General features: G+C 46.7%; 1 protein-coding gene across 1 annotated transcript; it reads left to right on the forward strand.

Annotated features, from left to right (window-relative positions):
* The first annotated feature begins 344 nt into the window (after positions 1-344).
* Positions 345-10,989, forward strand: LOC142817351 (uncharacterized). Its single transcript, XM_075894379.1, has 3 exons — positions 345-448; positions 3,657-3,990; positions 10,725-10,989. Exons 1-3 carry the CDS (start codon positions 412-414, stop codon positions 10,942-10,944), a joined length of 591 nt encoding a protein of 196 aa, XP_075750494.1. The 5' UTR covers positions 345-411; the 3' UTR covers positions 10,945-10,989.
* Positions 10,990-12,843: the final 1,854 nt, after the last annotated feature.

Genomic DNA, 12,843 nt, shown 5'->3' on the forward strand with positions numbered 1-12,843 from the left:
GCAACTGTTTACTCATTAGTGTTTCATAAATGGTTTTAAGGTAAGAAATTTTCATTGGGAGACCGCAGAACTGAGAGGAAACTAGAGGCGCATTGATATGGTTAGGGAATTTGCAGCTGCACGTCTAAACCGACATCACAATCAATCCAAGTCACCGAGTGTGATGTCCGTCCATAGATGGACACAAAATTACAACGACGATTGCAACCAAGATGGTGATAACGTGAACGCTACAGGTAGCAAATTCTAACATTCGTATCATTTATGGTGCCATCATTCAGCATATTGCCTTTCTTAACATACTACAAGCGATTTGCGTCCAAAAGTTTACATGTGGCGCCCTTCGCTGAGCAGCCCGAGCAGCAGAGGAACACCGCCACTGCCACCAGGAGGGCACCGACCGGAACCGCGATGCCGAATATGGCCAGTCGCCAACAGCGAATCGCAGGTGAGACAATGACTGCGCAAGCTGTTTTGTGGCTTACCTATTTGTAATTAATTTGTATTCCACGTGTAAATCATCCTTGCGAAGCTGTCAGAACTCGCCACGGTACTTTGGTGGTTATTGTGCTCGACTGATGACCCGAAAACAGAGTGGTGGTCTGTTTCGGCTGAGTCCAATTGCGAGATGGCTCGCGTACCTAAGTTTAGGTGCGCGTTGAAGACCTCCAGATGTTTAAAATTTCTGGAGCCCTCCATTACGCTGTCACTCATAATCATATCGTTGTTCTCAGGCGAAAAAAAAAAGAACATCAAATAATTACCATGAGGTCTTTGAAAAAGGAACATGGCTGGAGTGTGACGTTTCAAGAATTGCCCTGCTGAGGACCGCTTCACCTGACAGAACGTCTCGACGACACGCCCCCTGCAATATATGTCGGCGGGACTGTTACAGATTGACGGCATCAACATTACGTAAACTCAATTACTGCCTTTTCACAACTCCAGAAAACGCTCTGCGTGCAGGCAATGCTGGTCGAATAAGCAAAAATGGATATGCCTAACAGGGTCAACGTGGCACTTTCGACATGGTTTCGCTTGGCGCTGTGCTGAAGTTTTTTGATTGTGGCGTCAGATTGCGTTGATTCATTGAAGGTGAAAGCGGACCGCTTAATTCTCATCGGCATAAAGAATTGTATTGGCGAAAGAGCGGAAATAATTCTGCTATGGGTGGGAACACCCAGCCTTTTCGGTGAACGCAAACATATTTACTTCAAGTCGAAGAACCTGTTCAACGAGCCCAAAGTTGAAGACGGCCACTGCTCATGTTGACGGGTCTCTCCGAAACGCACTACAGTCCTTTTGCGCTTCGTTGCTACACTGCTACAGGCAAGGCCTTATCAGTTTTTGAGCTAAGTACACTGCGACCTTTGCCGCCAATTTTATGTATCCCAGTGAGTTTTGTTTTGTAATCAAAAGCTGAATACGCATTCAGTTCACCTGATAAGAAAAAAGCAGCGTCTCGCGAGCGGTGAGCAGCGCGTGGCAGAGTGCAGCGTTCGTTCGTACTCTTACATAAAGGAGCTATGCCTCTGCTGGTGTGTCTTGAGGTAAGGCAAATCGTACCTTCTATTGAACATTCGCCGATCCGTGTTATAAGGTTTCTAATGATTAGGTTTGCGTGCTTTTGGACACTCTGTTGTTCATGTTGGCAGTAGATGATATTGAAAGCAGGTATATGCACGCCCACTACGCACGCTACGAATGCAACGTGACAGGCACGCCGTATATACGCACGAACATACGTGCACGCTATCCACAAGCGCGACCTTTGTGCGTGCGTTTGTGTATGCCAAATAAAAAAAATCGGGAGAAATGCCTACAGCAGCTTGATTTGAGAATGGGTAGCACTACGGCTTGCACAGAAAACAAGCATATGATAAAGATACAGTCACACGTGTAACGCAACAAACTTCCTAAAGCGTTTGCTTATATAAACGACTCCGCGCTTAGAGAAGGCCGGATATTGATTCACACAAGCTCAATAATGGTTTACCCACCGAGCAGAATTAAGTCATCGCAAGCGAAGTAATTAGAACAAACTACTGTAGTGGCCATCACCTTCTTCCCAATGCGCAAGTTTCCGGTTTGCACCGTTCCCTTTCGTGCGTGTCTGCAAGCGTAAGGAAGTGATAGAACGATACGTTGCCATCTCTCCCCCACGATACCACGCATTGCGATACAAAGCTACAGTTTCTGAACATCGCTTTCTACTATTTCGGGCTCGTGCATGCAGCATGGCGAAAAGACAGAAACTATTCGACCACGTCTCAACACACGCAAGGTGGTCACATCTCCTTTAACGGTTCTCCCAGGTAGCGCCGTTTACAGACATGGCCGCTAGGTGGCGAGCGCTCAGTTGGACTTGTGAATAGCAGCCTGAAACTCGTACTGAGCACTCGCTCAAGCGTTTTCAATCACCTGCATTGTTGAAGTCACTAGATCACCAAGACGACAATAAAACTTCTGTAGAGTTAAGAAGGAAGACCGAAAGACTACCACGTTGATACATATGCATCAATATAATCTAATGCAGAAAATCATATAAGGGCAAACGAGGGAGTGACACGAGTTCTGGTGTTTGTTTTCTCGTAGTTGTCCCAATTTAGCGCATAAATTTGAATTATGCTTAAAAAGGGCATCAATCCAGAATAATACGTTCACACCATGTTTCAAATCAAATTGCTGCTTTTTGAACTGTGATTGCGGCATATGAACGTCGACATCGAGCCTTTCGCACTGCTACACTGTACCGCACGTTCGCGGTGCCAGCGCATCGACGACTTGACCACACTAAATCTTATTGGTCATCTTTCTTCGCAGGTCCAGAAATCTTAACTGCTGCAAGAAGCAGGCAGACATCCGACTACAACAGCGCTTATGTGCTTGACTTCAGCGCATGATATTTTCCGTACGAATCGGAGCTTCCACTGCGATACTGGAGATAAGCTGATCGAGCTTTATAACAAGATGACGTCAATGCATCTGTATAGTTCACGATTGATACGTGGGGTTTCACGCCCCAAAATCACCATATGTATTAAAAAAAGATGTCACAGTGAAGGGCTTCGGAAATTTTGACCAACTGGTGTTCGTGCACCCAAATTGAGCACACGGGCCTGCAGCATTTTCACTTCCATCGAAAATGCAACCACCGCAGCCGGGATTCAATACCGCGACCTGCAGGTCAGCAGGCAAGTATCTTAGCCACTAGACCGCCGCGGCGGGTCTCTGTATTGTTCAGGTTATGCTCGTTTAAAACGGCCGAACATGCTGGCATGTCACGAGACCACTTGGTCGCCCATACTGATTCTGAACAAAGGTGTTCTGCACCACAGGGAAGCACCAGCGTAGTAATATCTGGGGGTTTATGTACCAAAACCACGGTGCCATTGTAAGAGAAACCATGGCGCATAGCTCCAGAAATATCGACCATCTGGTGTACTCCTGCCCTAATGTGGCACACACCATTTCGCCTCCACCCAAACACGAATGCCATGGCTGAGATCTAATCCGAATCCTTCGGGTGATCAGATGAGTACCGTGACCAGTGAACCACCGTGCCGAACTCCACTGCAGGGCTAAATGAGCATGTGGCTTGGGGTACTGGATTGGGATGCATCAAGCAACGAGTGACGCATGCTGACCTCTTTCAGGGTCCCGTTGGAGGTTCACTGAAGCTGCCACTTCCAGCGCTGTGGAAGCAACGCTGTGCTCACCGGCGACGGCCCAGGCCACGCAGCACCAGGATATAGGCGGACCCTTCCAGCCGTGCGAACTCGCGGTCTCCCATGCGATTACCTCCCTCCCCTATGCCTACTCGACGCAGGTTTGCAGCACGGGTACTGGTGCGCAGCACTGCAATGCGTTGCGCGGCCCGTGCTCGGGCCGTGTAGGTGGTCTCATCTTGCCGGGAACGCCAACGTCATTTCAGGAGCCCGAAACCAGCGGCTCAAACCAACCACCCCGTTGCGGGCGTGCTGTTGACCGGTCAGTTTTCTTTACATCATACTGTCTATATTATCACCTGGAGTGCGGTTTCTACGCATTTCCTGCTTTTCTGACCTTGAAATTGAACATGGAAAAATTTGTGGGGAGAAGCAAAGGAGCTTGAGAAGATAAAGCTGGATATCGTATGCAGAATGAAGCTGAAAAAAAAATGGGGTGCCTGCAAGTGTGGCGGATGATTAGGCGGTGTCATAAAATTTAGAACACTGAAGGCATGCCCCGGAATTCACTGGCACAAGACAGGGTAAATTAATATACATATGATGATGATGCATTCAAATTGCTAGTCCCCTCTCGTGCTTTTCATTACCCCCACTTGTTAGAAGAAAAAAGAAGAAAATTTCGCTTCTTTTAACGTCTAGTCAGACAGCTGCTCAGAAAATTATAAAAACTAGCTACAGAAATGTGGTATTATTAGTAATCAACCACGCGATTTGGGTGGTGGACGACCCTTGATTGTACCGATTTAGGTGAGATAAAAATATGTTGATGCTAGGGGCGTTATAAAGCTGCTTCTAAGTAGCTGGAAACAATTCACCTAATAAAATTGGAACATTCGTTCACTTTATACAAAAGAAGAAGATTCAACCATTAGCAGCAGTACTTATAAAGAACACCAGTGGTAATATCGTCGCTTACGCATATAGTGTGCCTGTTATGCGCTAAATAAATCATCCCAAAGTGATACGAGGTTTAACCTTGACCTTCATACTTCCCAAAGATGTGCACAGACACACCTCACTATGCAATGATTGTAAAAAAAAACACACAGGACAGTTGACCTCCACCTTGAAAAGTAGGCCTGATAGGTTAACAGGCCACGTGTACATTGCTTTCTTAACTGCCATCCTTCTTCGGTTCTCGGTGCAAGCCTTAAACATGCCATAAAAAAAACGAATGACTGTGAGCGGAAAATCGGCCGTTTAAAAGTATCGTTGAATGCCTACGCGTCCGTAGTATAGAGGCTAGAAAAGTTTGCCTAGTGTCGGGAAGGGGCGCGCCGAAGCGAAGTAGCCTGCAATGATCCACAGTAGATGGCGCCACGGCTCGCTGGCACGCGGCTCTCGTGGGCGTCTGCGCGCTTTTGTGCGGCTGTTCGCGTGCGAGCATATTTTTTTGGTCGCTCACTACAAGTCCTCCGCAGACACACGAGAAATAATCAAACATGTGATTATATACACTCACGATGGCGATCTTGTGAGCTTGACAAGCGCACATTAAGTGACCACGGCTTGGGTGCGCAAACCTCATCGGAAGGGGTAGTTTGATTGCGGGGATTAACGTGCCGAAACTGCGCCTTCGTGGAGCGCTCCCGATTAATTTCGACCACCTGGGGATCTTTAACGTGCACCGAAATCGTGAACACACGGGGGTTCTTCCTTTTCAACTCCAGAAAAGCGGCCGCCGCGGCCAGAAATTAAACCCGCGTCCTTGTGCTCAGCAGCACAACGCTTTAGACATGCACTAAGCCACTGCAGCAAGTGGAAGGGGCAGTTTTTCCTTTATCGGCCCTGTACGCGTGGTTTCAGCTACCCTGAGTAGTAATTAAAATATTACTACTATTAGGAACTTAGCGGAAGCAACGAGTTACGAAATACAGCTGAAGTTTCCAATACAAAAACTACCACACAACAACCCTAAACATAACAGAATTCAAGATTGTCAATGAGCATTTGTTGCAGCGTTACAAAATGAAACTTCAAAAATCGCACATTTTGAAAATTAACACACATTCCCATATTTGGGAGCAAAGCAAGAAATAGATACATAATTTAACAAACAGTCACATTTTCGTGCAAAAAACAAAAAATACACTCGAGCACAGAACATTTTACACTCCAAAAAAGTATGCACGACGGTGCGTGTACAAGGCTAGGTCACTTTGCTGAACTGCAGACATTTTTATTGACATCGCCTCATTTTCAGAAGTTTTTGTTTTTGCCTCTGAGTGCTCCTCTCCAGGTTCTTTGCTTTTGCAAAAAAGTGTAATCGGGTCAGGGCATAGAACTTAATTATGTTCCTCGTAACATCCCTTCCGTGTTCGCTGCACCCAACTTCTTTCAGCTGAGCTCCATGCAAAAACTGCAAAAAATCCATCATGCTTCTAGCATGAAGCTCATTTCTGCTGAAGAACACAGTAAAAGTGTTTTCAAGATTCCCAACGAGCTCCTCGACCGGCTTGGAAGGGTAAATTAACCAAGCATGATCAAATTGTCGCGTTAAAGAAGCATTATAATTGCACTCTGCTTGCACAGGCAAAATACAAAGAGAAGAAGCGCATTCAAGGCATGAAGACCTTTTGAGGGATTTTCTCACAACATAGCCTGCTATGTAAAATACAAGGCGGCTATCACTGTGCTTTTCAATGCAGCTTTTGTGATCAAGCAGCCCTTGTGTTCGCCACACATATTTTGCACGCTCCAAGTTGCCATCATCCAAAATATCGTTAATTACTGCTGATATGTGGGCTGACTTTTCTCTACCAAGGTCAGATGGCCCCAAAAGGGCTCCGACAACTTCTTCGGGAGAGTTCCCATTCTTAGGGGACTGTGCTAGGCTGTAGAATGACAGACTGTTGATTATTATCAAGAAGTTCTCCGGTGATGGGTGGTCATTGCATCCGAAAGACTGCCTTACAATGCCGAACACATTTTCCATTTTGTCTTGGCTTAAATTTGCCGTTAAGAGATATTTAAAACCAAGAGAGCTACTCAAGTAGCAAAGAAGTGACAGCGTGCTTTTCAAAGTCACACGCAGTCCACAGGCAGTTCCTGGACTCAAAAACCCGCAACCATGCTCAGCAGCGTGTTGTTCCCACTCAGCCAGGAATTCAATGAAATTGTCGAGAAACTGCGCACTCGGCGAGTTGGGTCGGAGGCCTTTCGATGATGTTCTAGATGTCATGACAAAAATCAGCTTCTCCATGAGCTTTACAAGCTCTTCTGTAGGTTGGACTGCTCGGAATGTTTTGTTCAAATGTTCTTTATAGAAAAAAACCCCTTAAGGACTTCTTCACTGAACAACTGAAAAGCTAAGTTCACCCGCATTTTCTCAAAAGAATTTGGCTGAACGTGAGACTTGGTAATGCGTGGCATAACTTTCAGTGTTAGAGAATCCTGGTCCTCTTTCCAAGCTTCCTTAATTACATTGGTATGGGCATGACCAATTGGAATTTGAAGACCTTTTGACACGAAAGCATTTCGCACACATTTGACCAAATGAGAAAAGTCGGAGATAAAATGCAGGCTTCTTGTTGCATCCACTGGATGGGGAACTTGGCACTTTATTTCTTTGATGGATGCTGCAGAGGTAAGAAAATTTGGTTACTTAGGGCAACTGAGCAGGCTCAACGGGATTAAATACAAGTGTCGCGATGAAAATTGGCCTACCTTTGATCCCAAACAGTTTGCATAAACTGCGATTCCAAGGAGCCCCATCACTGGTCCAGTAGTCGACGAAACGGCCAGACTTCTCAGCCAGAATTGTGGCCTCCAGAAGAATTTTCGAAAGAATGCTCACCTTCACGTTTCCCTTGGAAGAGAAAACCCCTAGGATCTGGGTCCAGTTTTCTGGAAAAGGAAATAAAAGGGCTTTGTTAAGTGCAACAACTTTGCAAAGAGAAATGCTTGTGCAGCACAATTCAGTTCCAAAGTGTAAAGTATCAAAACGTGAAAACGATTATACTATCATCACATGCTCTACAGAGAACTCACCCTGGAAAGGCTGAAAAATGATGGCAAGGCCGTGGTCACTCACTGTAGTCTCGTTGCTTTCAGTAAATGGGCCGAGGTCCACAAAGCCGCTCAGTTCTCCAGAGGTCTTCACACTGATGTTCTCTGAGAGTTTTATTTCGTCGAACACAAGACCACCATGGCAGCTGTGTGCACCCATGCCTTCAGTCTTCTTCTTCAGTGCCTCGAAAACGCTGGCGTTAATCCAAATATGCCCAAACTTGATAAAATTAACAAAACTAATTTATTTCTCTGAAATGATTGCTTCTACGACCTCAAAAAACATAAGGCTTTCAATGAAAAAAAGTTCTTTCGAAAAATGAAAAATGGTTTTCGAGCCACCCTATATGTAGGACACCAATGTTTGACACACTGCGAACAAGAAACATTTGGGCCTATCTCGGTCATACTAAAGCTACCGCACACCCGATAACTGACGAACAACGGACAAAAATATCAGCAGCATCAAGAACAACTTGACTCGATATCACTTATGTTGTTTTTTTTTGTGGTATGGCGCTCAGCAACAAGCACGCGATATAGCCATTTTGTGAATGCAAGCACGTAGCTATTTGTACACCAGTGATCACCTATACTTGCATGTCACGAGGACCGGGAATCATAAACACATCTCAGGTGGTGCTACCGTTTTTTTTTTTACAGAAAAAACATTCGAGTTACACTGAAAAGTCTCAGCGTCTTACATGTAGGACACTGGGCTTATATGGGTTAAAGCCAAACGAACTCTTAAAACCGGCCATGTGTCGGTCTAAACAGGACTTGCTGGACAGAGCCAGTATCTCATGCCTCCGCACGTGCTCATAAAGCTTGGGGCTCTTTATGCGCACTAGTATACACTCCAAAACCCAGAGTTGGTCGTACACCATGCCCCTGGTCGACTTTTTGGAGGCAGCATCAAAGCACGTTTTCACAGCAAGGCGTTGTTTGGGAGGCACACCTTCGATCCTCTCATCCAAGGTTGAACTAGCGATATTCTGGTTCATTATTCTAAGATATTCCAGGCTTCTGCGTGCCTTTGTCAGCTTTCTTTTCCTTCGGAACAACTCGAGCGACTTTCTGGCCAACCGCTGTTTGAAGCTTGTGCTGCGTTTCTTCTTCAGCCTGTACATGCGATTCTGCACCAGCTTCCGAGTGTATTTACAGCGCAAACAGGGTTTCCCGTCGGGGCTGGTCACCAGGCAGTTCTTTGCGAAGTGGGCTGCACCAAACTTCACGCACTGGCCACTTGCTACTGGCTCAATGCCACATCCTGGGCAAAGTTTCAGTCCATCGGCCTTCTTCAGCGCCTCCACAGCGTCACACTCGTTATTTACGGGCAGTTCATCTGTCTTAATGCCGCGGCAGAACACGGTGCAAAGAAATGAGTTTTCCTGCGCCGCAGTGGCTTCTGTGCACGCTGAAATCGTAACGTGTTTCATAACACGCAATTCGCCGGGTTCTGAGCTTGTGTGCCAAGCGAAACACAGGGCTGTAGGCTCACTTGGCAAGACAACCTTGCTGCACAATGGGGACGGCAAAATGATGTCCCCAAGCAGCTTGGGTGGCTGCGGCGTTTCCTCCGCGCAGACATCCATCTCAACGACTACATCAACGTCGGTGTTGGAAGCACTTCGTTTCGCCGGTGCGGCTTCGGTGTTACCGAAGTCTCTAGCTTTCCTTTTCTTCGGCACCTGCTTCGTGAAATACGAAGGAGCATCAGGAAATATAGTAGGGACGGCGTCCTCTGTAAGCGCTAGACGTTCACGGTCAAGTTGCACAGTTTCTCCATTGATTACGTGCGTAAACTTTTTCCGGATAAATCGTTCATCGAAGTGGCGCGAACAGACAACACAGGTGTTATCCAAAACGTTGTCCTCCCGCTTGATATTTCTTGCCTATTCCTTCAAACGAGCAGGGTCGGTTGGAGCACGAAACAACAATACCTTTTGTGTTGACGACTTGTATCCACCTTTACAAAGCGGCACGAAATACGTTCTTGCCTTTTTAGATGGCATTATGGCGCACACAACGGTTCAAAACGCTGCCTCACATCGTGTCTTGAGCACACAGGGAAGAAACAAGGAGCACGCCGACAACGCACGTGCTAACCACACCGAAGAAAGGTATACGTTTACGCGCCCTCGACTGCTGCGCGAGCCGCTGCTGACAGCGCGCCACCGACACCCAGCGCCACCACCCGGCCGCCGTTCCACTCATCCAAACTGCTTTCAGCGGCGCAGGGGTACCGTAACAGATGCCCGCTCCGGACACTAGGAAAACCTTCTAGCCTCTATATCCGTAGGGCAACACGTCAACCCTTCGCAGCTGTTCACTTTGTTTATGGTTCTGCTGTTGACCTTCGCTTTGAGAGTAGGTCGTGAAGGGTTAATAGGGCCTCGTTTACATCGCCTTCTTAACTGCCAACCTTCTTCGGTCTCAGTGCAAGCCTTGACCGTGCTGTAAGAAAACTGATGACTGTGCGCTGAAAATTAGCCATTTAAAAGTATCGTTGAATTCCTACGGGTTCGTAAGGCAACACGTGAATCCTTCACTTTGTTTATTGTTCTGCTGTTGATCATTAACTGTGTCTAAGCGCTTTGTAATGTGCTGGCTTTTAAAACACCCACTCTTTGCACAATCCACAACTTTTGATGGCTGACGTGACCTTACGCTTCTTCCACGAAATATATATGATGCGTCAACTCCTTTCATCTGCACGAAATTCATGTTCATTTTTTAAACTGTTTCAACATATATCGTGGCTTTGTGGTAACTAGGGTTCGATCTACATGTTCCTCAGACTCGGAATGTTTAAATTATTTTATTTTATTTGCATTTTTTTATATTTCAGTCGCGCACAAGATAATTTTTCACTCACCACCATTGACGCCGACAACAACATATCTGCGAAACAAGCTCTCTGACGTTGTCGAGGTAAAAAAAAACAGACCTAGAATAACTGCCCACCTACATGACAACTCGCAGGCACCACCCTCGACTCATGATGCAGCAGCAGCAACAGCAACCCGTACAGCGACAGCAGCACACAGTTGGACAGCAGCAGCAGCCATCGTGGGGAGGGTCCTCAGGTTCGCAAATCGGTCTTGCCCTGGATATGATTCACCAATCTATAGCTCAACTGCAGCAGCCGCACTCATCTATGACAACAATTTCGGCCGCTCCTGAAGGCACGCAGCAGTTTTAACGTGCATTGTAGCCGCATGGTATGCAGATGCACAAAAATAAAAATACCGCCTTGCATCCAGGCATCTTTTGCACAGATGCGGAAGTTTTCAGCAATGTGTTTTAGTGTGGGCGATCCCAGTTCCAACTCTTTGTTTACGGCTCCATCTGCCAGATGTTCATGCGTGCAGTGAAGTGCTGAAAATAAAGCCGAGAGAAGACCCGTGGTTCCTGCAGCACGGCCTTCAAATTTCCTCTAGAAAAACATGATTCGTAGTCGCCAAACAAGGTTTGTTGCTAGAGCCCGCGTTTAGACAACGCGTCTTTGTCAGCACCACAATCGTTTTCCTTACTTATTTATGAGCGTCTATCTCTCAACATTTCCGCTAAAAATAAAGATTTGCTGACTATAATAAAGACTGTCTGGGTCAAGCTGTGGCTGCAGCACCATTCCTTGCTCGACGACTCTTCAGGCCTTCATATCCGCTGGAACTTGTTTTCCCTCGTTTTTATTTAGGGGTGGTAAACAGTGGAATAGTTACGGGGTGGCGCACCAGGCCGGCGCGTGCCCCCCCCCCCCTTCCTTTCTACCCCAAAAACATTTGTATTTTCGCCCCCTCGGTGATAAACGATGGTCTTGAGTGTGTGCTCAGGGTTTGGGATAGGCTGACCCTTACATTGACATAAGATTTTGTCCTATACTCGGTAATTTCCCCTACAGGTGCCACTACACGCGATGGAGGCAGATACGGGGTGTGTGTTGCCATAGAGTTTCCCAAAATTAACTAGAGGGGACTCTGGCGCTGCGATCGTTCAGTGACCATGAGAATGATGGGTAGTACACACAATTGCCTTGTCTTCGTACTTGCGGGCGGCGACTCATACTTGCGGCTTCGTTTATTGCTGTGTTTCAGTTTTGTTTTGAAAGAAAGATTCACCCCTTTTGAACTTTGTGGCCGGATTCGGAAAGGTAAGTCTAAAAAAATAAGGTGGTTAAGTGCCGGCGCTGAACATTTGCTCATTTTTGTTTCGTAAGAAAACAGCTTCAAGGCACACGAACACACACGGAGCCAAGAGCAGTCCCGAAGTACGAAGATTAGACAAATGTGTGTACTACCCATCGTTCCCATGCTCGCTGAGGCGCCTTGCGTTGCAGCTCCAATAGACACTAGCGCCAGAGTTTCTTCTAGTGTATGTTAGGAAACTCTAGGCGTGTTGCAGGCATGATTATGCTCGCAACTGGAATGCACTCGTATGCTGGAGTAAGCCTACACCAGACATATGATCACTTCACGCAAACAGTGGGTGGCGCCAGGATTGAAAAATAGCAATATATGTGGATGATATCAACCTTTGGGCCGGAAGGGGTTCCCCATCAGAAATACAACACACGCTGCAGTCGGCCGTTGACACGACTTCTCGATACCTTGAAGAAAGAGGGCTCACTCTTTCCAGTGCCAAATCTGAGTTTATCGTCGTAACAAATGGGTAGCTTCCAAACGCTCAGGAAGACCGGCAACTCGTTACACTCTCCATACAAAGTGACCCTATTCCCAGGAAGCCCTGCATCAAAGTGCTAGGCTTCTGGTTGCAAGATTACGGCAAGTCAAAGGAGTGGCTCCGACATACAATACAGCAGTTACAGCAAGTACACCGTCTTTTGAAACGCACAGCGCGAAAGTTGAGAGGCATCAAAGAACACCAACCCAGGCACATGACCCCAGCTTTAGCCATTCCCCGTCTCACGTATCAATATCCATATAGTGACATCACCAAGACCCGAAAATCGAAGCTCGAGACCCTGCTTCGTCAGATTGCTTGCACGATACTGGGTACCCCTCATTATGCAAAGTCTGATAGGGTTCAAGGAACTGTGATCCTACCAAAACTCGATGAGTTGGCCCAAATTCAACGTGAAGCA

This window comes from Rhipicephalus microplus, chromosome 5 (assembly GCF_043290135.1).
Source record: "Rhipicephalus microplus isolate Deutch F79 chromosome 5, USDA_Rmic, whole genome shotgun sequence".
NCBI classification, from domain to species: domain Eukaryota; kingdom Metazoa; phylum Arthropoda; class Arachnida; order Ixodida; family Ixodidae; genus Rhipicephalus; species Rhipicephalus microplus.